A 25920-nucleotide genomic window follows, 5' to 3' on the forward strand; every position below is an offset into this window, starting at 1 on the left:
CAAAAGGAGTAAAGAGGAATATCTCTCCTCTAATGTGATTTGGCCCTTCTAGAGGGGGGAAGGAGTTAAATAGATCAGCTAAGGATAATGATGAAGAGGAAAGTTACCAGACTGTTGGCGCGTCAACCCTGATCAGTCATCACTACCTTTCTAGTCTATGCAAGCCCAGGCTCATGAATGCAGCGGACATGTTTTCACAAACACACACATGCATAATCCATCTCTCAGATGCCAACTAAGAGAAAAGTGTGTTTCACGATGGAAGGCTTTGGATTGCGAATATGAAACGTCCACCACCCTTTATAGTCGTGTGTGGATGATAGTTGAGGTTTATCAACACACATTTAAATGTAGGTAGGTGTACATCACATTAACCCAACCATCTTGTAATGAGGCCCCCTTTATAATTTCCATCTAGTCTCAGGTGGGTTTATTCCATTCAACAATCTTGGTGGCCCAGATGGCAATATTATTCATTGTGGGATCCTATTTACCACGTTGAATATGGGAGAGAGAGACCCAGAAGTTATAAGAGGGGTTTTTCATTTGGCACAACTAAGGGATGTTTGTGTTAGCGCTTCAGAGAAGCTTGCCTAAGCAGTGTAGAAATGCATTGAAATGTGTTAGTTGAAATAAAAAAAACACTACTAATAAAATGGAAGGTAAAATGCCAGCAGCTGGCCATGCGATGAGTGACAAATCGTTTTCTGGACAAGGCGTTCAACACTAGGGGCTGTTGTCTTGAAGAGAGTGCATTTGTAGGGGCGTAGATAGATTCATTCTTACAATGTTCAGGCCCAATGGGTCTTACACTAACTAGTCACCCTCCTAAAACCTCAGGGAGAAATGGGTAGGGGCAGAGAAGGGTAGAATATAGTGCTGAACAGTAGTCTGGACTGTTCTCTCAAAAGGTTTAACAAGAGATAGATGGTCTTTAAGTACCTATAGGTGGATGTCAAAACATTGTATGGATCGGCCTATATAAGAAATGGTTTGAGGGATGTTGGTTTACATGGTTTGTATGTATATTTTGTTTTCTGCTTGGGTGATGGTGCATGTGAATATCTGCTTGCAAAATATGTAATCAAAGTCTATGGTTTTCTGTTAACAAACTTGCATATCGTTTTTTTCCTATTTAATCACATGAAATAATGATATGTAATGTGTTTGTTTGCATGATATACTGAGTTGCTTGAATATTGGTTTAGGGATGATGTCAACTACACTGCGGCTAATCTTGTGTCACTTTAAAGTTTCTGCTTCTGTTGTTCGCTTGCTGGGAATTCCTGATCCACTCACTTAGATGCGTTTTTTTGCAGCATCCAACTTTGGAAACTCAGTATCCATCTAATTGGGAGGTGGTTAGGCAGTGGTGGTAATATGCTCATTAATACCATCTTTTTTTTTGTAGTACACTAGCTCTTTTTCTAGTGGCGGCTCTTCCGCTATGGTAGAGGAACATCTCCCAACTGATTTTAAGCAGTACCAAACAAGTAGAAACATAAAATTATAATTATTTTGAGTTATCTTTTTATGCTTCGTGTCTTGCTGCTTTGCGGGCGGGTGGTCCGGGCTGCTCTGCTCTCAGAGCAGGGCAGGGTACGAATGGTTTGCCCACTCCTAAGTGTCAAATTACTGTTTGGTCGGCCCTTTCAGACCGCCCAAACCAGCCATGTGCACTTCCCCAGTTCTCCATACAGGCTGCATCACAGCCCGCGTGGAGAACATGTTCACCCCTCCAGCCCCTGTCTGAGCGGCGTGTCACAGCGCTCAGACCAATCACAATAGGGGAGGGAGCCTGGCTGCCTGTTTTCTGTTCCTGGAGTCTGAGGCAGGAGCAGAGACGCAGGACCCAGCGGAAGGTATGTTTTTTTTTGTCCCCACCTGCATGACCCCTAACTGCATCTACCTCCTCCGCGAACCGCCATGGCCCCCCACCACCCACGAGTCATGCCAGTCGCCACGGTCTTTTTCTTTTTTTGTTTTACGAAGTTTCAGTTCTCTGCTACAAAAACAGCAACTAGACACAGTTGTTTACTTTGGCTACCATCCTAGACAATGAACCCCGGAGCAAGAGGAAACGCAACTTGAATCGTTGAGGACTACACAAACCAACTCAAAAAGTTATCACAACATCTGAACCAACCCTGTTGGTAAAATTTGCAATAGCAAGTCGTTCTCGTTCATTTCAGAAGGAACCAAGATCATCAGAAAGTCAATATAATAGAAGTACAGACTCTGAGCCAGAAGAGTGTGAAGAGGAGCAAGGCCCATAACTCATGGCAAGGCTGTCTAGAAACTAAGGTCTTATCTAGACATGGGTATTCACTCACCAACACCACAGATGCTCCTTCCACTGTATTACACGTGAATTATAATCAGAGGATCATTTAGCGTGCCATTTATGACCGGGTTCTTGTTTGCCAAACTCTAAATAATGCCCTATCTAATGTTTGGGAAAGTTTTCAGTCAATATATAAGGCTTGTACAGAGATCTGGCAGGTAGCCTCCATCTCTCAAAAACTTGAAGGCACTATATTAAAGTTTTAAAACTGTACTGTGGCAATGACATATAACCAAGATTTAAGAATGAATACTACTTTATAATGTGTACACCTAGGCTAACGTTTAAAATGTTGGAGTAGACTGACAAAGGTGCCAGTATAATGGAGAATTAAATCAAATCAAATAAAAACTAATGGAGAATCTGGGCCTATCAGTGACCTCTGAAACCACAGGTACTTTTTAGAACTCAAATATATTCAAGTTAGCAAAGTTTTGCTTGCAATATAATGGTGTCCTTATTTTGTTCCATTTCTGTGCCATGGTAAGAGACGTTTCGCCCTGTAAATAATATAGGGGTGTGCAAAGATTTTAGAAAACCTTCCCGAAGGCTTATGAAATACTATGTAACTTTGCACACTTTCTCACGGATATCACATGAACATGGGGACTTGGATTTGTATTTCATATCCCCTTGATTAAATCCTAAACTGGTTCTTCAGTTAGTTACTTCACGAGAAACAAACAGCGTCATTTTGCTCAACCATATTACATATAAAGAAACTCTACAAAATGGCGATGAAACTTTTAAAACCTAGAACTATACAACATTTTCAAGCAAAAAGAAACTTCACATAACGTTATTAATTTTGGGCTGAGAAGGGGTCGAAAGTTGGTCAGTTTAATTCTACCGTTTCATGAAAGTGTTGCAGTCCTCTAGACCATCAAATCCCCAAAATACAGCAAACGCATTTAGCAGCAGTCTTGAGGGACTGCTCGTTTCCTGAAAAGTACAGCATTCACGTTAGAATAACACAATTTATAGGGTTGGGGTGGTTGTGAGGAAGGACTTGACCTAGATATAGAGCAGTCCACCATGGTTGGAAAAATATTCACATTACTTGGACAATGCACCTATGGTCCTCCTTATCCCACAATCAGCAACTAAATGAATGCCAAACTCACTTTTAATCACCCCTCAAAAATCACGGTTTTGTGGACATCTAAATAAACTCATGTGCAAAATAATTAACATTTCAAAAGCTTGGGATGAGTGTTCCAATGCAGAGTAGGTCAGGACTGATTTGCATATGGCTGGGTCCAAACTGACAGTGGCATGGTGAGAAAACATAACGATGGGTTAGGATGCTCCCGCAAACGCTTGCCAATAATTAGACAAATTGCAAGGATCCCTTCCATCACTTTTTGTGTGTTTCATGTACCACTCTCAGTGGAATGGGTATGCCCTAATGTTGGTCCCATGCACACTGCATCACTAGAATTAAGCTGTAGACTGATGTGCCCATAACTAAGGTAAAATCAGTCCTGGGTTACTGGTGTTCCTGTTCAGGGGGGACCTGGCTTAACAGTTCAGGCTGGACTATTCCCATGAGGAGCAGGGTAAGGACGAAATTGCATTTGGCTTGGTCCAATCTAAGGTGGCATTGTGAACAATAGAAAGATAGGTTGCTAACCAGAGCGATTGCCTGGGGCTAGACAAATTGCAAGCATTCCTTCCATCCCTTTTTCTGTGCTTGATTAATTGATTAGGGTGCAAGAACCACGTAAACAAAAAAAATACACACACAACTACTAATTGAGGAGCACCATGCTAGAGAACACGGACTCATAAATAAGGTCTCTTGCCATTGCATGTGCCAAGAAAAAAAGTATACTCACCACAAGAAGTGGACTGCCCACAAATACCTCACTTAACATGTATATAGGACCTGCCAAGTGAATATTAAATGACAAACAAGGTAAAGGAATTACTGCATACTAGACTACCTGGCCATCATTCACTTGTTAATGGCCAAGAAAGGGAACTGGTGCACAAAAAGATTTGTATTGACTCTTGCCACGTCTAGTCATACAGAATGTATGGGGTCTATTCAATCTAACACAACGATATAGGGGTCCCATTTTCAATGCGCTCCATTCAAACAGGATCCCCTCACCACTCTTCACAACCAGAGGTTCAGTTCCAGGTGGATTTAGTTGCAGCATTTGGCTTTTTGAACACTTGACTATCCATGACTAATCAAAGAAACAGAGAATATTTTAGTGGATAAAAGCAAGTATCTGTCAAAACCAAAGTATCCTACTTTTACACCAATGAATCGGATTCTTTTCTACAGCAGTTTAGTAGTTCCATCATCAGAAAATGGGCATGGTATTAGTAAATCAATAGTAAGTTGTCAACCAGATGTTTCATCAGGGATGGATCACATGAAACTTTTTACATGTCTTACAAAGCACATTTCAGGTAATAAAACAGCGGCCACTTTGGTATTCATTGGATTTCAAATGCTCACCTCATATAGACCCTTCATATACATCCAGGGTAAATGAGATTTAAACAGCAAACTAAACCAAATAAGAAAGGTTGGCAGTTTGAACTAGCATTAACACACACTTTTCTTGAAAGGGCAGTTACAAGTGAATACAATTGGAGGGCTTGTTAAAATCCGAACCTAATTCTGTGAAATTAAAGGCTAGTTGGTTAGGAAAAAAAATATTTGCAGAAGCAATTCTAGGATACGCTTACCAGCCGCAATGGATTTACAGCCTTTAAAAAGGTGCATTCTGAAGTGGAGGAATCGTATAAATAAGGTATTGGTCCTATTCCATCTAGGCCTCTCTGAGTTAAAAAAAAAAAATGTAAATTGTTTTATATAGCACTGGCAAGATTCGGGGGTATTGGAGCGCTTTACAGACCAAAGAACGCCACACTGACTTTTGCCCTGTGGAGGAAGGAAGGAGTTGACATCGTCGAGGGAAGGACTGACCAGCAGCTTGCGGAACCCGCTGCGCGGGTCCCGCTGCGTCGAGGCTGCACATCCGTTTGTTGGCCCCTGCTGGGTGAGAGAGTGAGTGACAGGGCTGCGAGCGCTGGGTCCGGGACTCGCTTTCCCAGGAGTCCCGGCTTCCCAGAGGCCAAGTCACCTGGCCCGCTCTCCCTGACCGCCCCGCCCAGCAGAAACAGCTGAAAAGGATTCTGCCCGTTCAGGAACCCGGGAACGCCACACTGACTTTTGCCCTGTGGAGGAAGGAATGAGTTGACATCGTCGAGGGAAGGACTGACCAGCAGCTTGCGGAACCCGCTGCGCGGGTCCCGCTGCGTCGAGGCTGCACATCCGTTTGTTGGCCCCTGCTGGGTGAGAGAGTGAGTGACAGGGCTGCGAGCGCTGGGTCCGGGACTCGCTTTCCCAGGAGTCCCGGCTTCCCAGAGGCCAAGTCACCTGGCCCGCTCTCCCTGACCGACCCGCCCTAATTACTGACGCCTATAAGAACCGGCCCAACACGCTGCGCGGGAGCGCGCGGGAGCGCCCGGGGCTAAGCCCGGGCAAAGGGCGGGCCCTCTGAGGCCAGAGGAGGCCGGGCTGGGCCACTGACCTTGGTCGATTGTAACTATCTAACTCGCACTTTGTACCCCTAGGGCAAACGGGTTATGTCCACTCGAAAAACTAGAAGTATGGCTGTTGCTAGTGCTAAAAAGCTTACTGGGACACTGGATGATTTTATTACCCGCACACACGCATTAATTGACGAGGGAATCGTATTAATGGACAGGAGAGTATCACAAGACCTGGCCATGGCCAAACGTTCATCATTGGGTCTGATTGCGTTGGCCCAAACCCCTATCACTGTTTGCCGTCCAGAAACCCAGGCTCTAATACATAGCCACAGAGATATTGGGGCTATGGATGGCTCTAATAGTAACACTGATACCGTTCAGGACTTGGAGGCTTCACCTAACCTTAATATTCTAACTCTGAGTGGAACACAACCGCAAGAGTCACACACCTGTGATACCACCGATGTTAACACTAGAAGTGAGAGGGGTAGGATTGAAGGGGCTATTCCTAAACAGAAACAGAAGGGTAATAAACAAACTACTTTTAAACGAAAGAAGGGCCAGACACACCCCAACCCCAATCCCCCTAACTGTGAGAAGCTGTCTGAGGTTCAAACTAGCTCAACAGGGGGGACACTCCCAAACAAGGTCGGTTTACCCTTAAATCTACCAGACGACACCTTAATTGATCAAAGTCTGGAGGAAATTTTACAGTTTAGTGTAGACGCTGGTAATCCTCCTCCTGTAGCGCCATCACAGGAGGAGGATGGTTTAACTATCAACAACTCTGTGATTTTCAATATGTTGAAATCACTGCTAGAACCCATAGAGGTAAGACTACGCTGTCTTGAAACTGTCCTTAAAAACATACACAAGGACATAAGTGCTCCTAGTTTCTCCTTAAATAATAAAACTGTCCAGATCTCTAATCAGCCTAAACCACTAAAACCCCAGGCGATTTCTAAAAAAACAATGGAGTCCGTTAAAGGGGTGCCTAAGAACCATAGTAATACTCCAATTCAGACTATTTCTAACAATAAGCCCCCTTCAGCAGAGGGAACTAAGAAAATTGACTCCAGTCATATACCCTCCAAAAACAACTCAAATTTAACTCCTCAGGCTACTTCTAGGGATGGTCTATCCCAACCGACCATCCCTGAAGCACTTGATAATGTTAAATGTAAGGTCCGAAAAAATATCCATCTGCCTCCAGATGCCTGTCCCTATGTTGTTATACTTACTGGGGTCACTGAAATACCCCCAACTGAACAAGAGTCATATCAGACCCTGAAAAACAAAGTATGCCATTGGTTAGCCAATAATTATCATCTCCCTCCAAATATTCCCTGTAATATCTTGATGATAGAGAGAGCTCCATGGGTAGGACATAATAGGAAAAATCTTCCAGGGGATTGTGTAGTGATTACCTTCGAGAATACTGAGGTCGTAGAATTTATTTGTAGCAGAAGGGCCCCGAGATACCAGGCGAGCACAGTAACTGCTAGACCTCTCTCCTATTTTTATCTCCCACACAATCAAGCCGACAATCAATGGAGCTGGCTTAAGGGTCCTCACGATCGTAAACCCAGACAGAGATCTAATCTTCCCTGGATGCCACAAACTCCTGGATGGGAGGAGGAATGGGGTGGGGGTTGGAACCTGGTTGGGAATAGAGGAGGCAGACCACCTCAAGGCGGCCCTTTCTTTGGTCCGCATTCTTCTCAACTACATCATTACCCCCAACAGCGAAATGGACCTCCCAATGCTCTGTACTTCCCAATGGCGAATCGTTTTGAATGCCTCTCAAATACAGACTGGGTGGATTGACATATGCGAGGCTCTCCAAAGGGAAGGGGACCTCAGACCAGTTTAATTCCCCCTCATAAGGAAGTGGCAACATCGGTCTTGATTACGACAAACCTTCTTTTACTCCCTCTGATAGTTCGTTGGAGGCGCAGAACCGGAGTACACCATCTTTTCTCCCAACCGCACCTCCCCCACTTTGTAAATTCCTTACTTGGAATGTGGCAGGTCTAAATGCAAAGGCGTCGGACCCCATATGGCAAGAGTTTGTAAAACAATACGACATAGTGGGTTTGCAAGAAACCTGGGACACCACAACTAATTTTGCACTAGATGGCTTTCGTAGTTTTTTTTACCCCTGCAGCCTCTAGTGCAAGAGGCAGGGCAAAAGGTGGCCTACTTACACTGTGTTCCTTGGAGTTGGTAGGGGCATTCAAACAATTGGAATCTGCACCTGCAAACACGCTAGTCGTGGAGTGGACCTTGCCTGGCTTCCAACCTTTCTTATTGGTTAATTTTTATAATTCCAGGGAGTCTTTATTTGTGAACGAACATTTGACTTCCTTACTACAATTTTTGTCAGCCTATAGAAGCGACTGCACCTCTTCCCTAGAGATGATTATTTTGGGTGATTTTAATATTCATCCCTGTGAGGGTGATTGCCTTAATGATAGTTATGGGGGCTCACCGACGGAAGCCATCCCCCATTTTGTGCATACAATTGAGGGTGAGTACCTTGAGTCTTTCCTGGCGACTTTAAATTTATTTGAATTTGCTCAAAGTAAGAACGATCCCAGAGCCCCAACCTTCGTGGGGAAAGACGCTAATACGATTATAGACTTCATTTTTGTTTCATCTGGGGTACTAGCTAAGGCACGCGAGTACAAGGTGGTCACTGCTAGTTTCAGTGATCACAATCCTGTCCTCCTGATGCTGGACCTAGACTGTTTCCGGACCCATAATCCAACAGATGTGGCAGCCCCAAGGGACTTGATAACTAAAGACCAGGGAAGGCGCCTACAATGGGAACAAATAGTCCCTGAACACTTCTTCCATTCACTTGCCCAAGAGTCAGAGGCAGATATGGCAGTATGTCTGGACCCAACTGCTCGAGGCCCGGATGTAGTAATCGCATACGAGGAGATATGCGGAAGGATTGCTAAGAATTTGGAGTTAAGGTCTTCCGGGCAAAGGATTAAGAAACCCCAGAAATGGTTCAATAAAGAATGCTCCCAGAAACATAGTGCTCTGATTAAAGCTCTAAAACAAAAACCTAGGGACAGGACGTTGGTGGCCAATTTAAGGAAGGATTACAAAACTGCAGTTCTTAAACGCAAATCCGGAATCAAGGAAGAAGCTTGGGAGAGCCTTTTATCTACGGATGTATTGAGAGACAGCAAAAAGTTTTGGGCCATTGTGAACGAGCCCTTCTTCTCCAATGAAGGGAAGACCGTCATGGACTGTGTAATAGAAGATGATAGATGGGTAGCCCACTTCGAAAAGATCTACGAATCCACAGCACCTGGTCTAACCGATAATGCCCATAAATCCCCTAACCTAGTTATGGAATTTAGTAGTTCGGAGGTTGAAAGGGCGATTAGAGACACAAGTAAACACAAAGCCCCGGGCCCTGACGGGGTTCCTGCAGATCTCTACATCCAATACCCCCAATTTTGGTCGAAGATATTAATGAATGTTTTTAACGCAATACCCTCAGCTGGTTTTCCTTCCTCTTGGTCCACCTCTATTATTGTGCCCATATTCAAGAAAGGGAACAGGGGGGACCCGGCTTGCTACAGGCCAATCTCCCTGCTGGACTCTGCCGTTAAGATCTTGGGCAGGGTCATTCTGCAGAGGCTTGAGGACTGGCTTGGAGAGAGCAGGATCCTCTCGGAGTTACAGTATGGTTTCAGAGCACACAGAGGGACCATGGACCAATGTCTCAACCTCCACCTAATTATCAGCAAGTACACAGTGGTGAAGGGGGGACTTCTTTACTTGGGTTTTATGGACTTATCATCCGCTTTTGATTTGGTCAATCGTTCAAAACTGTGGACTATTTTGGGCAATATGGGTTTGGACACAACTTTGGTTAATTTTCTGCACGACCTCCATTTAAATTTATTTGCATCTGTTAGGGTGAACAGGGATGGAAGGTGCACAGCAAAGTTTAAGTCTGGAAGAGGTGTCAGACAAGGCTGCATTCTGGCACCTCTCCTTTTCACACTGTACATCAACTCCCTGGGTAATTCATTGAACTCAGTCACCCCAGACATTCCGCGTATGGGGGGGTACCTATTCCGGTCCTCCTATACGCGGACGACGCCGTCCTCTTAGCTCGGACTGGCACAGGCCTTCAAAGACTCTTAGATCACTTTGGCCTCTTTATGGAAGCTCTCGATCTTAAAATTAACTCGACCAAATCCCATGTTATGGTTACAGGTTCACGGAAAAAACACACGAACATCAGATCTTTTAGCTGTAATAGTTCACCAATTTCCAGGGTCCCTTTCTTTTGCTATCTGGGCGTCACCTTTGATGAGAAAGGAACATGGGGTGCACAAATGAGATTAAAACAGAATGGAGTTACTAGATCCACTATAGCCCTTCTGCACTTCTCTAAAAAACTGGGATCAAAACCTATGGAAGCTATGACCCGTATCCATAAAGCTAAATGTTTGGCAATTGCCTCTTATGGGGCGGCCATATGGGGCTATGTCTCATGCCCAGGCATTCAGATTGCAGAAAATAATTTTTTACGAGCCTTATTATCACTACCTAAATCTTCCCCTATACACACAATTCATAATGAATTAGGCTTGGGTCACGTTACTGACCTCTTAAAAATGGCCCCAGTGATATATTGGGTTAAAACGTGGACAAACGAGGAAATCAGTTTAAATCATTGTATCCTCAAAGATTGTTTGTCTCTGGATAAAGCCAATAACATCCCGTGGCTGGCGTATGTTAGAGCGGCATGCGCGAGACTAGGGCGTCCAGAAATGTACTCTTTACCACACAACTTAAAAAAAGAGGATGTAAAGTGGGTCAAGCTGCATTTCCAAAACTTGTTGGAGTCTGAAAGGGAAACGGTTGAATTAGGTAAACCAATGGTACGTTCACTTTTTCAACTCTCCTCAACTTTAGCCATGGAACCTTATTTGAAATATGTTACTAAGCCTTACCATCGCTTTCTACTCATAAGGTTCAGGTTTAATTTAATACACCTTGTGCTTGGCTCACAATCAAAGTGGGGTTTACCAGAGAACTTACCCCCCTGTACCTGCGACTGTTTTTCCACTCAGGACACCCTCCACTTAGTTATGCTTTGTGAACATTATTTGGTGGCTCGCAAAAAATTCCTGGTACCTATTCTGAAAAAATTAAACTTTGTCCAGGTACGGCCAGCATTATTATATCTACAGATGCTGAACTCGGTACAGACAACATATGGGGTAGCCTGTTTTCTGGCAGCAGCTGCCAGACAAAATAAACTAAGAATGGCTGCTATTTCTAACAACCAAAATTTGACACTTGTATAACTTTTGTTGGACACCATGTAAACTTGTTCTTACAGTCACTTATTTTTAACAAAATTCGGTTCTTTGTGTTCTTTATGAAGGTGTAGTAATGTCTTTTCATATATGTTTAATTGAATTTTAAACTTGTTTTGTATACTATGTCTTGCTTTTATGGTTTTAAATAACCGAATAAAGTTTCTTTGACTGACTGACTGACTGACCAAAGATGGAGACAGAGACAATGCAGTGATTGGCAGCCGCGGCCGCTAGTGGGAGTACCTGCCAGGTGGTGACGTGAGGAGGGGGAGGGACAGGGTGGAGGGTAGTAATGTATGGATTATAGAGCATTACATGTAAGTAAACATATAAATAAATAAATAAAACGAATTTCGTTGTGTGCACTGCATCACCAAATGCGATGCAGTGCGCGCAAAGAAATTAGTTTTATTTATTTATATGTTTACTTACCTGTAAAGCTCCATAATCCATACATTACTGCCCCCCACCCTGTCCCTCCACCTCCCCACGTCACCGCCCGACAGGTACTCCAACTAGCGGCCGCGGCTGGTGATTGGAGAGCATAGATTGTAAAATACACACTTGATTGAGGGTTGGGTTACAGCAGTTTATGGAGGGGAAAAAAGAGTCCAGTGGTGGGCTAGGTGTTGGAGTCAGAAGGGTTTAAGTGTAGGTTGAGGAGAAGAATTTCTTACTGTCTTTTGAAGCTCATAAAAGAGGGTATAGTCCGTATATTCATTGGCAGGGCATTCCTGATTTTGAGTGCATTGCCAGAAAAGGAGCAGGTGAAGGCTTTTTGTTTGTGTTTTTTTGATGGGTTGAGAAGCAGAGTGTTGGTGCTTCCAAGATTTTTGTCTGGCCCGCCTTAGAGAGTTTGGACGTAACGAAAGCTTGTTTCCTGGTGTAGAGGACTTGGTGGGTGGAAGCAGCAAAGGCTTCGGTCGGGAGCCATTTACATATTTTCAGGGAAGGGGAGATGTGATCATGTCTAAATGGCTCCCATTTCTGACCTGTCAGTGTGCGGCAGATGACCAGTTCTCTTTCATTTATTCCGCTTTCATATTGTGGTTTCTGAAAGTAGATATGAGACCAAGAAAAAGCTTATGAATAGCAGAAGTAAAGACTGGAAAGGAGGATCTGTGATGAAAGTCTAACCCAAAACTGACAGCCGTTAACAGCACATGTTTTTTTTTTATAAACTGCACGGTCGTAAGTGTTAGTCTAACACATAGACTGTATTGTAGAACGCAATTAGCACTACATCAGAAGACTTAAGCAATACCTCCACAATAAGGTTGAGCCACAAATTTTAAAAAACTTAAAATCACAGACAGAAAAACCTGATTTTCAAACCTCTTCAGCAGGGGACTGTGGAGCACATGGAATAATTAGATGAGTGTATTTGTGGGTAGTGTTTACAGCTGTATGCTGCAGCATCAAAGCACTATATACAAACACTAATATTTAAGTTACCTTATGATTCCATGTCACCAAGGATGTGGTGAGCTAGTGCTGGGCTCTTCTATCATATTTTGAAATGCACTTGTTTAATTGGATCAAATGAAGTGAATATGGCAAGCAAACATCATTGGGTTAAACAAAAGCCTACAATTAAAACGTTTTCAAACGTCCCTGCTCCACGTGAGAAGCTCAAACATTCCGCGAATTTTCTTTGAAATCTGGAACTTGTAGTCTCGCTTTTTTAATGATTAGATAGGATAACAAATCTAAATGTGGCAACATAACAAGTCTAAACTTGACAAACTAATTAAACGTGGAAAGTATGGAAACCTAGGAGCTCTGGAATTGGAACACTATTCTTGGTGACATGGAACAACTTGTACTTGTAGCCATTATTCAAAGTCAAATATATTAATATTCTCAAAGAGTGAAAGGCAAAATTGAGTACTCAACATGTCGGCCTATGCAATGCAGGTTCAGTGCACTGATGCCAGGGAAATAAAGAGAGTACCAATTGGGAGAGGCAATGCTGAACAACTCCATAGAAAGTGAACTCACAGAAAGCACCTAGTGGCTTCTGGCTCATCCACAAGTCCAAAATCATTGCCCTCAGTAATATTAAATGGGCAAGTAATGTCAAAATCAGGAAGTCTGGCTTGCATTTCCAGTTCTTACTAAGCATTGGTTTTTTTGTTTTTTTAGAGCCATATATAGTGGGAAATACATGTGTTTGCTTGCTATATGCATGCATTTGTGAGCTAAATAATTTAATGTGTGCTGAATCACAGTACTGTAGAAATGTAAAACAATAATTTAAAAATCCCTTATGCATTTTATTGCAAACACTCCATGGGATGTGGAATGATACAGCAAACACCCAATAGTATATGGTTCAGTAGTAATACTTCTGTGGGTAGAGCAAAAAAGCCCACTCCATGATATTTGAAGGAATTCGTAAAGATCGGTCTTGCAAAAAGCTGCCCTTCCAAGCCCCACCTAAAAATCAGGTGTAAAAGCAGTTGCAGCTGGCATGACTCGGGGGTGGGCGGGGAGTGGGGTAGGGAGGGGGGGTTGGCCGCCTCAGCTACTGGACGGAACCTGTGTTTTCCTGAACAGGAAGCAGCCATGTAATGTTGTATCTGGTCCCCACAAAGCACAGGAAGCATGGGTAGGTTTGCTCCTTAATTTATTCACTGTTTAACATCTTAACTCTTCCATAGAGCGCCGAGCGTCTAACTATCTCGGGCTCCGTTCGCTTCTGCTGTTAATGTCCTCGCGCGCTTTCCTCAGCCTCGCTCTGCGCATGCGTGCGTCTCACGCACTAGCTACTGCGCAGCGCGTCATCGCGCTGTCTGCCGTAGACTAGAGCGCAACACCACAAGCAGCCTCCCTCTCATAAGCCAATCAGAACGCTGCAATGGCAGCGTTATGATCGGTGGGACGTCGCCCGGCCAGGCACCTATGGGGAGGCCATTTTCTCTATGTAGGCTGCATGCAGCCTACATAGAGAATATGGGAAAGTGCGCATGACTGGTTTGCTCAGGTCTCTGGGGCCGACCAAACAGTCAGGGCCCACAGCATTGGGCAACAACTCCTCCCCGGTTTCGATCAGACCTGCCCACCCGCCTGCCCCCAAACAAACCCTTCTGCTTTCTCGCAGTGCGAGGAGCAGAAACATGAAATGGTAGTTTTACCATTTTATGTTTCTGCTTCTAGCACTGCGAGAAAGCAGTGGGGAGACGCTCCTCCGCCCTAATGGAGGAGCCGCCCCTGTTTAAAGGAAGACCCAATGACACAAGACAGCAAGGAACTGTGCACTCTTTCGCTCTATGCCCTGTACTCTCTTCTTGGGTCACAGTTTGCTTGTCATTGTTGTGCGCCGCTGGATAGTGTCAAGATCTGCCAAAAGCACTTTTATAGTGACATTGATGCGAATGTTTGAAAGGTGGCGCAGTCCTGCTGAAGACAGGATTGATGCAGAATGAGAAAAGAACCCAAAGCACATAAATGTGCTTAACTTTAACATGATAAAACTTTACATTTGCACCCAATTAAACAAAATGCACATCTTTGTAATCTTGAATACTCTAATTTGGTTAGAAATACAACACACTTGCACCTGAATTCTAACGCACTTAAGAAAAGCAATGGTAGACCCCTGAAACACTTTATCGACCTCGTAAAGATGAAAGGCTGATTGGGCCCGGTCAGAATTCAAATCCATACAACAGGAATCTGTGATTTTTGCAGATCACATACAAATGTCAACAGCAAGCACTGAACACAGTGGACCATGTCAAGAGGCAGTCCCTCCGCTAAGGCGGAGGAGCGTCGCCCCACTGCTTTAAGAACAGTGCAGAGGAAAAATAAAAGGTGATAACAACAGAACAGAGTGGTGAGCACACTCAAAGTGTGCATGAATGTTTGACCGGCTGTCTTAGGCCGGCCAAATATTCTTGCGCACTTTGTATGTTCCCCACCAGACTGCATTACACGGATTGGTGGGGAACATGCACAGGCTCTCTGAGCACCGAACCATGGCACTCAGACCAATCACAATGTTCAATTGCAGTGTTGTCATTGGCTTAAGGAGCCTTAGTGCTTCCTTCTACTGAGGAGACAAGGAGGCTAGCAATGCGACCAGCAGGTAAGTTTTCTTTATTTGCTCTATTTTCTACCCCGGTCACCCTTGCCCCCTCGACTGCCACCCCCGTTCACTACCAGCCGCCACTGGCCATTATGTTCAGTTATTAGCCATTAGTCCTCTCCCAAACTGTTCTGCCTTCAGCGCGCCAGGATACTATTTTTTTAGTAATAGAGCGCGATATAAAAGCCTTTAATAATAATAATAATAATAATAATAATTTCATGGTTTGCTCTCTCTATTGCAAACTTTGCAAGTGAATTCTTGTATCATGTCACAGGAAATGAATTGCCGAGTTTGGGTCATGTCCCCTTTAAAATGTGCGGAGAAACTGTCCTTTATGCAGCTTACATTGAAATCACAAGAGCAGGAACTTAAACCAATGAGAATAATTCCTGGCTGCAAGCTATTTTTAAAGATTAAATGTTCCAGACAGTGAATAGTTCAAACTGATAAAGCCTGGTCCGCTTGCATGACAGCTCAGTGGGCAGATGCGCCTGCTGCCCGTTGTCTGTTAGGGACCTTGAGGTCACATGTTTGCGTTTGTGCATTGATTCAGGCAATAAAAATATATTTAATTTAAAAGGGCCAACCAATAAAATAAGCTGGAAGAATAATTGTTAGGCTCCTCCCCCCTACCACCACCCCAGATCCCTGCAGCCGTGGGAACAACCAAGTAATAACAAATATAAGAGTGCTGCCGAGACCTGCCTCTGAGTCAGGTTTACCCACCCAGATCGTAAGAAAGAATGGCCCAGGGTGGTCTGGTCTGTAGGGCACTCTGGCAGTGCCCAAATGGTTGGTCTGAAAGGTCAGTGAGTGGGCCAATTTTTTAGCCATTTGTGGGACTGTTTTATGGTCTTGTCATCTGGTTTTTACTGTTGAAGTCCCTGATATTATCACAAACATTGCCTGCAGCCACCTCAGATAAATGCAGCCCTCATTTCCTCGCAAAACACCTATAGAATCTGGACCGGATTAACAAAGAGCCTCCACAGTCGTGTCGAGATCACCACACTTGTAGTGAGATATCCACGCTCATGGTGGGATCTCCAGAATGAGAAACTGCAGTGCTGAGATCCAGCCACAAGTGTGGAGAGCCCACCACAACTGCCAAGCCTCCACCTTGATTGCGGAGGATCTCTGTGAATCAGGTCCTGAGTCTTTACAAGATCACAGCGGCCCCAATTTACAAACGTGGTCCACTTTTAGCTATCGGATTTGCTCATAAGGAACACTTTTATGATGGTGCCTGTGCTGATTTTGCAGTTTGACCCTGCAGAGGGCCCTAAGGTTCGCAATTCAAATTACACCAACACACCTGAGTGTGTCAATTGCACCCCAATATAATACATATCAAGGGACTGAGGAACAACCGTGTGAACACTTGTGGCATGAAGTCATGGCTGCTTTCAAGGGGAGCAGCGAAGAACAAGGAGATTAACTAATAACACACGATGCACAAAGAGAAGGCAATTCTTAAAGGGTGTCAAGGTACGCAGACACATAGGACAACCATCAACCACGGAGGAGAGAGCCCATGAAAAGAACACTATCCATGGGGCAAGGAAGAGACCACCCAGACCAGTCCCACCAGCAGATAAGACAGCTGTAAGACATGCAGAGAAGACTTCAGCAGAAAAAAAGCACCAGTCCCACAGCAGGAAGGTACAAATACATGACTGAATACAGGAATTAATTAATTATATGTATCATCAGCGTGTGGCAATAAACAGCACAAACTATTAGGGTCATGTCACAGAAATTATAACTTTTTAATGACAAATGATGTAACGAAAGGGAGAGAGAAGGAAAGGGGGAGAGGGAGAAGGGAGAAGGGAGTGAAGAGAGAGAGAGAGAGAGAGAGAGAGAGAGAGAGAGAGAAGAGAGAGAAAGAGAGAAGAAAGAGAAAGAGAGAAAGAAAAGAGAGAAAGAAAAGAGAGAGAGAGAGAGAGAGAGAGAGAGAGAGAGAGAGAGAGAGAGAGAGAGAGAGAGAGAGAGAGAGAGAGAGAGAGAGAGAGAGAGAGAGAGAGAGAGAGAGAGAGAGAGAGAGAGAGAGAGAGAGAGAGAGAGAGAGAGAGAGAGAGAGAGAGAGAGAGAGAGAGAGAGAGAGAGAGAGAGAGAGAGAGAGAGAGAGAGAGAGAGAGAGAGAATTGCTGTCCCAAAGTAATGAAGGCAATGGATACCCTGATGGAAAGCCAGGCTCTTAGTCGTCCTGGAATCTGTGCGTTAAGGTGGAAAGAGTTTTAAGGCCTAGCTCAAAGGCCGGTGGTGAATTGTTGAGAAGGAATACTGTACAGCCCAGTTACATGGCAGCATTAAAGATATGGATGTCTAGGCAGAGATATCGATTTTTGAAACTTCACAAGCCTTAATAATATGAGTATGTGTACATAAGGGAAGCGGGTCTAATGGGTAAAAGCAAAGCACAGAAAGTGTAATGCAGGATTTTACAGTCATAAATCATGCCACTTGATATAAATGCTGTACAATCACAAAGTGATGGTAAGCAACAAAATGCTAATTTAACGGGCCAGCGTCTGTTTTCAAGCGGACTCTATTTGCAATAGACACTCAATCACAAACACAACACTGTAAGATGGAGGATCACGATGAATCACTTCCCAATCCTCAGCAGTCCTTTGGCTCATAGACACAGAAGAAAACAATTGAAATCAAATTATAGTGAAGCGTTAACCTGCAAATAACTAGGAAGTGTTTGAATTGTTCAGGAAAGGAAGTTAAACTGTATGATGAGGGTGTGGCCTAATGGCAAAACTCAAATGTGAGGACCCAGGTTCAGTCTCGGCAATGACGCTCAACATCCTGTGATTCTGGACAAATCGCTTAATCTCCAAACAAAAATGAATGTGCCCTTGTGTTATGCAACTGGTGCTATGTAAAGCGATCTGATACCCGATACCTTCGGGTCAAGTCTGCGCTATATAAAACTCTGAAAACAAAACAAAAAAACTATCCAGGAAGATAAGAATATTGCAAAGAATAGAGTTAAGTGCTGCTAGATTCAGTTAAATTGTGTCATTTCGTTTCTTTGAGCAATAGTTTCTAAAGGTCAACAGACACTCAGGAGGGACACACCTTGATAAAAAGTACATACTATGGGTACAAAGGGCCCACAATTGACAGGGCAGACCCTTCTTAATATGGCTACTACTCGAGTTCAGGAACAATGAGTCAGTACAGGGAAGCAATGTGATGGCCAAGCAGAATCCCCTCCCAGGCCACCTGCACGCGTAGATGTAGTTTCTTGGGTCAGTCCTCTTCATAACTTTGGGTAGAAAGGGCTTCTAGGCACTGTGTCTTTGTGTCTGGACTCATTGTGCTGGTTTGCATTTTCCACTTGGCAGGTGTAGTAACAGGGAGGGTGAGCCGAGGCTTCAGACTGGTGTGCAGCCAAGAGGACATGACTAACGCGGAGCTATACATTTAGCAGCAGGGTCCATGTGGATCTTCAGCCAATAAGGAGTTCAATAAGCTTGATGTGAGCGTTAGTTTATATTTCCAAGTCCTGGAAGATGGGCAGTTCCCCACTGCCAATCACAGCGCGTGCACCCTTGAGAAGTTCAACATATTTGATAGGATATTTGGAGAAGCTACTCGGGGTTTCTGGAAAGGCAACGCTTGACTCCTTCCACAGAGTACATTGTTGTGGTCACTCTCCAAATGTTGCTGACAAGTTTCAACGTTGAGTTGCCTGCCCTGAAAAAAAACAGGTGCATTCTCCTCTGACCTGGCAGCAAATAAACAGGTGAACAAAGAGTGAGTGTCTGTGTGTGTGTGTGTGTGTGTGTGGAAGGAGGGGGGAGGGGGGGATTGGACTTTCCTTCTTGCTGAATTGGGGGGGGGGGGGGAGAATCGATCCTCCTTAGTGAAAATACCAACACAGTCACAATCAGCTATCGGGAATTCTAATGGAAAGTGTGCCGCTAGTAATGGTGAATTATCCCCTTTGTGTACCCCTTCGGGTGTCTGTGCTTATTGCACAACCTATGCACAAAATTCTTACTTTCAAGCACATCAAACAAACAAATGTGAAAAGGCCGCAAGCAACTGAATTTCATTTATTAATGGGAAACCAGAATGTATCAGCCTGGGTGAGAAGTGTGCAAATGAAATCACTGCCACCAGCCAAGGCCTGTGCAAAGGGGGATCATAACGAGGCTACACCCCTAGAAACCTCAAGGTGAGTAGACCAATAAAACGCTCCCCCATCTTGGAGAACACTAAAAGACGCCAAATTCACCAGTCATGACAGATATGGTCTAAAGTCTTTGATTTTTAAATTATAAAGTATTATCTGTTGGGTTTGAGTAGTTAGCTCAAAGTAAGCAAACCAAAGTTAGAACACCCAGACTTTTAAGATTATCAATTATAAGTCCATGATTGGAAACAGTGCCCATCATTATTGGGGGGCACAATATACAAAGTATCGTAGGTCCCCAAAGGGTGAATGCTCCCATTTTTTGCTTTCCAGGGGCATTTTGGTATTACAAAAGAGGACACAGATGCTTGTGCACATTTAGCGCTGGTGCAATCTCAAGGGGTGTTCCCTCATTTACAGGGGAGTGTGGCGCGATGCAAATGAGATAATTTGGTGCCTTTTCCCTCGCATCATATTACACATGCAGGCAGAGAGGTCATTGGCAGGTGTAAGAACTGTGACACAAAAAATATGCCATGCAGTCAGAGCTGTGAAAAGAAGACTGTTTCTATAAAATTTATTTAAGGGCCCGCTCAGGCATCCCCAGCTCTCGGGTAGAGTCACTCACCGCACCCCCACCCGCAGGAGGATACCAATCCCCATTTCCTTTAAAAGTGAGGTTAGTCTGTTGGCTACCGTGAAAGGTGGACCAGGAGCTTCAAACAGTCAGTCTGCCTTTCACTAATGCACATTTCAGTTCATGCCTCTACCATGAAGAGAGCATTTGCTGTGATAGGGGACACTATTCCCATCAAGCACATTTAAGGGTGCGCTGTGGCACTGACCGGGTCAGTGCTCCCTGTCAGTAAGGCACTCCCAGTGCATCTTCACATCTTGAGGCGTCCCTCTTGATGAATAGAGGTCCCACAAAATATTTTCACAAAGTAAAAAGCCGGGGAAATTTGGAGGGACAAAGGCAACATAGTGGGGTGAGACAGCTATACTGATAGATGTCAATTTGTGTCCATACAATTACTATTGCTGAACGAGCTCACAAGTTCTAGCATGAAAATTCTTGCACTAAGAAGCCATGACAAGTGGAAGCTCTCACACATGTCATGGGAACACATTCAACAAATGTTGCGTTGAATCCAAGAAGGACCAATCATGCTCCATGGTGCCACTACTTAAGACCCATAAAAGCTCTACAATTTTGGTACAAAATCAGTTTGTCAACTGGAAAAGCGGTATAATGAATGTGTGCCTGCATAAATGTCAACAGTTGTGTTTATCTAGTTTTCAATATTTGCACAAATGTCTGCTTAAGATATCAATGAATTATGTATTGTTAGCAAACATTTCAAGGCAAACGCCTCCAAATGTATAACCCACACACAAATACACCGAAGGTTGAAGATTTGTAGAGAGTAAAGGCTTCCCTCGATGTGACAACAATGCGGAGGCTTGCAGTAATTGCCACAGTCTGACAACGATATAATTGATTTATTTCAGGTTGTATCATGCTAGCTAATGTCAATACAAATAGCATTATTGCGACTCTTTCCTCCCAATTTTTCGGCCTTATACTTTAGTTTAGACAATGCATGGCAGCCCTTTGACCTAGATATCAACATGTTTGTACACTGTAAAATACATCTAAACTGAGATTACATAATCATAATTCGGGCTCCCAGTTTTATGTTTTTTTTTTTTTTTTACTTTTCAGTCTGTATTTATCCATATTTATTTTATCTGCATATATCCATTTGGGTTTTGTGAAAACTTATTCTGAAACGGATTTCCACATTTATTTAACCAATAAATGTACATGGATACTTGAACACCAGACAGGTTTCATTGACAAACATACCCCTTAATGATAAATTAATACACTGGTATGAAAGCATGTACGTGTTAGTATCAACATTGTACATACATACAGCTGCTTAAACCTCACTAATACACATTATCTTTTTTATTTACTTTCTAAACTATCAATCTGCAGAGCTATTGGCCTGGAAGTCATGACTATCAGCATTTAGAATCACTCAAAAAAATAAACATTTCCATTTTTATCCATATTTAAAAATAAACCCAGATAGTAAAATAGATCGTTTTCTGTCTGTATTTTTCGGTAAAAATTGAAAACTGGTACACTTAATCATAATGCTACCTTTTCTCTTGCATGGAGATGTCAAAGGAATAGGTTTAGTAGCCATACAGCAAGGCACTGGAACAGTGCGGCAATGAAGAACAAAACTGGGCGACGAGGCAAATAAACATTCTTTTTTGCTTTGCTGAAATATCCGAATATTAAGAGTTTTTGGTTTCTGCTCTTGACAAAAGTTAGAGGAAGTGCGCTCTGGCCCAGGGACCCCTGATAGCCATCTCGGTTCTGCAAAGGTTTGCCCTGGCGACCTTCAATATTTCTTAAACAGATTTTTTTTAATTCTGCTTCTCTTTAATTCATTGACTCATCAAAGTGTATTACAGACATTTTGCAGAGAAATATTGCATTTATGTTTCAAGCAATGTCCGTAAAGTTTCCTTTACATCAAATCAGGACCTGATATAGGAGGAATGGGAGGGGGTCGGAGATTATTTGTGTAATATTAATGAGCTGTTGCTGTTTTACAATATTGAAAACACACATCACTATCCCTGAATAGTAGATGTCAACACATATAGAATCTGGGCGAGTGTGCATGTGCGCTGCCCTAGCAAAAGAGGGCAGGAAAAAGCTGAAAAGGGATCATAAACTAAAAACTGTTCAAAACAGGTGCCCTCAGAATACAATCCCCTCCGGGCCCCCAAAATCCTTAAGATGTCCCTGGCTAAACCACTTGAGAACCCCCATAAATGCATGCAAACACCGCAGCCACATAATCACATAACTTCAGTCACCCTGTGGCTACAGTGCCTTACTTAGCCTTGGTACTTATTCAACAGCACAAATAAAGAGCTATTATGAACCAAAAATGTGAACTCCTACCCTATGAAGAGCAGTGGGCTACATTTCTGCTATACAGTTTGCACATACACTTATCACAGCGCTCATTAAGTTGATACATTCAGGGTGTTGTGTGTTATAATGTGGTGTTGTTATATAGTCGATCAGCAACACTAGAGCTTATAGAAGTATTCAACTTGTATTTAAAAAAAAAAGCTACAGACGATTCAATTCACAGCGTACCTCTTATGAGCTAATGTGCCAACTCCGATAAATGCAATCAATGCTTTCAAAATCCGAGAGTATTGAAGACACTGTATCAGGGAGTGGTACAACGCAAGTAAAGATTGCAGTGTATCTTTCAAATATTAAACCGTGTTTTGAATTATTAAAAACGTGCCCCCAGTGCTCTAAGCGCTGTCTTTTACCAAACTTCAAAATATTGATCAAATAGACACATAAAGTACATTTCAGTTCGGTGTGTTCTCCCAGTAGCACACCGACCAGATAAAAAGCGCTTTCCCTGTGGTGTGGGAGGGGACTGCCTGCATGGATGGACAGTCCCTGCGGGATTTTCCAGCTCACTGAAGTGAGTAACATCAGTGAAGCGCTCACCTTGCTGCTGGAAAAGTATCAGGACTGCAGATGCCACGAGAAGGGGGGACATCGCAGGGCGCTTGGGCAGACAGGTGCGGCTAGACCTCGGAGTCTCGGCTTCCAGCAGCCTGCGTCTGCTTCCCACGCGATGCTCCTGTTCAATGGGGGGAAGGAAGGGGAAGATAGCTTTTATCTCAAGCCCCCTCCTCCCCGCTACCTGCGCGCGGCACGGGCTGTTTGCAGAAGGAGTTGCACAACACTTCAAGTTACAACAACGCGAGGGAAGGCGGAAGTTCGGCATGGCAAATGGCACATGTCACTTCTTCGAAGGAGGGGAGGGGCTATTCCTGTGTGAGATCGAATAGGGCACCGGGATCTGTAACAGGCTTCTCTGTACGTACTGGGTGTGCACCTTTCTTCGAACAGTGGGGAATGAGTGAGTAGAGAAATGTACTAGGAAGGTGGCCTAGTTTAGAGTCTAAATTGCCAAATGAGGAATACTAGACGGGAGATTTTATTCATGTCCCCGCCACTTTTTCACTCTGTGCGATCTTGAGAAAATCCCTTCATTTCCCCGTGCATCCTTGTCCGGCCACTTCGGAAGTGCTTTGTAACAGAACACAAAGAAATAATAGGCGCTATGTGAAATTGAATATAGATAATTCTTCCTAATAGAGACTTCAAGTTGCCCCAAGTTATCCGATAACATATTTGCTATTAGCGTTTTCTTCGTAGTTGTTACTCATAATATTGAATCTACTAGTCCTTGATTACCTGGTGCTTGCCGTAAAGAATGCACTGTTTTAAATTCCAAGCCAGCCTTCGGCAAAATGGCAGATAAGTCAATTTAGTGCAATCCGTGACACGAAAACTACAACTCCCAAAATTCATTCATTCTTCCAAGCTCAGATTTTGAATATTGTGCATAAACCCCCTAACCCTTACACTCTCCTCTAAGAACCACTGAAAAATTGCTTCTAAGCAAGAATAATTTATTTACATGTTTAAAGCAAAGCGATGACTTGGTGTAGTTCACAAGACGGTAAACGTGCAGAACGTTTTCAGTTCATGAACATATCAGCGGAGCATGACTCATTCGAAATGTCCCGGTAAGTCCGCCCTCCAGGTGCCTGCTCAGCCCCTCCCTCCCTCCGCCTCAAGCAGAGATTTCCCCAGCAGTTTACCTGCCAAGGTGTACTGAGACAAAGAACATGTGATTACTCAGACATTTCCTCTGTAAGTCGTGAACAGCTTTGAAAATCCAGGCAGGGTGTATGTAGTGTGGTTTATTTCAATAGGGTTAGGGTCACAGGTAAAACACGAAAAAAACACGGTTTTCACTCTACCGGTATGAAGAGGTCGGAAACATGAGCACTACAGCGACTTCACAGTTTGCATAAAGAATGCTTTCAGGGCATTGGCTAAATCCAGCCCAACTACCCGATTTCTTCAGGGATTGGCCGACAGCTGGCCTATCTGATTTGCATAAAGGTCCGGTGACTGTCTTTGCAGGAGACCAGCAGCAGAGCTCTCAAATTAACCAGAAACATGCGTGAGTAGCTCATCCAGTCCAGGTTTTAGTAATGCATTCCGGTACTTGGAGTACATTTTAAATTTAGGACTCTAGGAGCAAAGGAAAACCCCGGACTGTATGATATATTCAGCCATAAACATTTCAAAGACTATAAAAAGTATTTTTGTCGGCTCTGTGGGTATGTGTATAGAATGATCAAATTAAGGCTCTTTGCTGCACTTTTAGCCTATTATCCTGGTTGAATATGGGAGCTGTTGTTGTCCTGGGTCACTTCAGTTGATCACATTGCACGAAGAAACCTGAAAATAATGATTTGTAAGAGAAAATCAAAAGGCTGCAGCATTGTATCCTTGGTGGTGCTAGAGCGCAACCTTGCTCTTTCATTTGTAAGGGTGCATTATAATCATGGTTAGTTCGCATCCACATATAATCTGTTGTTGTATGAACATTAGGGCATTGGAACGTAAATTGTAATAACGTGTAAGTGAAGTGCTAGAGATTTTTTTAATGTAATCAAACAATTAATGTATAAAGGTACATATTTAGATGAATTGTATACATTTGAAGTGTATTCATGACCAATGAACTTTTCATATAAAGGCTCTGGTAAATAGGAAGTCCAAATGCCAATAGTCCTTTTTTACGTATTTATTTAGGCAGGAGTTAAATGGACCACCAGCCCATGGAGAAGCTCAAATCCAACTACCACACCAACTGAGACAGACCTTCAAACCCAGAACCAACAATTGTGCTATCATGGATGACAAATAGAACAGTGAGGTGCTGCTCAGCAACAGGTGCAGTAAACACTTGCATAGAAAGAGATGCATAGAAAGATGACGAAATAAGATAGCCCATAACACATCTTCCCCTCAATCATTATCAAAAAGAAAGAAGAAAAAGAAAAATAATGTAAGAAAAAGTACAATGCCAAAACAATGAAATATTTCAAGCCATATCATAATCTTGGTGCCATGTAGGTTTGAACCTCAACGCCCTAGAATTCTGAACCCCAGACACAACAGAACCAAGATGATCACCAGATACAACATCATCCAAATCACATGCAGACCGCTCAGACACTTGAGAGCTTCCATTCCACTTGACCAATCTAGACATACTCTACACATCGCCAGAACTCAAAACAACAACATTCTTTCTCACTTCTGTGATGACTAAAGGACCCAGGAATCTGGAACGACATTTTGTCAAGAGTCCAGGATTCCTGATCAACACTTCATCTCCCACTCTCCAAATTCTGCCTTGAGCACAGTTACTTTTGTCAAGCCTGTCCTTATATTTATCCACAAGTTGCTCACCCCTGCTCTCATCAGAAACACCCAAACGCATCCAAGCAGGACTCAAATTGT

General features: G+C 43.5%; 1 protein-coding gene across 5 annotated transcripts in view; it reads right to left on the reverse strand.

Annotated features, from left to right (window-relative positions):
- LOC147679996 (zinc metalloproteinase-disintegrin-like VLAIP-B) overlaps positions 1-23283 on the reverse strand; it is a 242830-nt gene extending 219547 nt beyond the window's left edge. For 3 of the 5 annotated variants that reach the window (XR_015300922.1, XM_086943536.1, XM_086943535.1), the window contains exon 1: positions 23035-23283. Coding sequence is in view for 4 of the 5 variants with exons in the window: in XM_086943536.1 (XP_086799662.1) it covers positions 23035-23086 (52 nt within the window). In the remaining variant the exon portion in view is untranslated. The remainder of the gene's footprint in view (positions 1-23034) is intronic. The other 2 variants (XM_086943537.1, XM_086943534.1) reach the window with 2 other exon arrangements.
- Between the last annotated feature and the right edge of the window lie 2637 nt (positions 23284-25920).

The sequence above is a fragment of the Lissotriton vulgaris genome, chromosome 11 (assembly GCF_964263255.1).
Source record: "Lissotriton vulgaris chromosome 11, aLisVul1.2, whole genome shotgun sequence".
NCBI classification, from domain to species: domain Eukaryota; kingdom Metazoa; phylum Chordata; class Amphibia; order Caudata; family Salamandridae; genus Lissotriton; species Lissotriton vulgaris.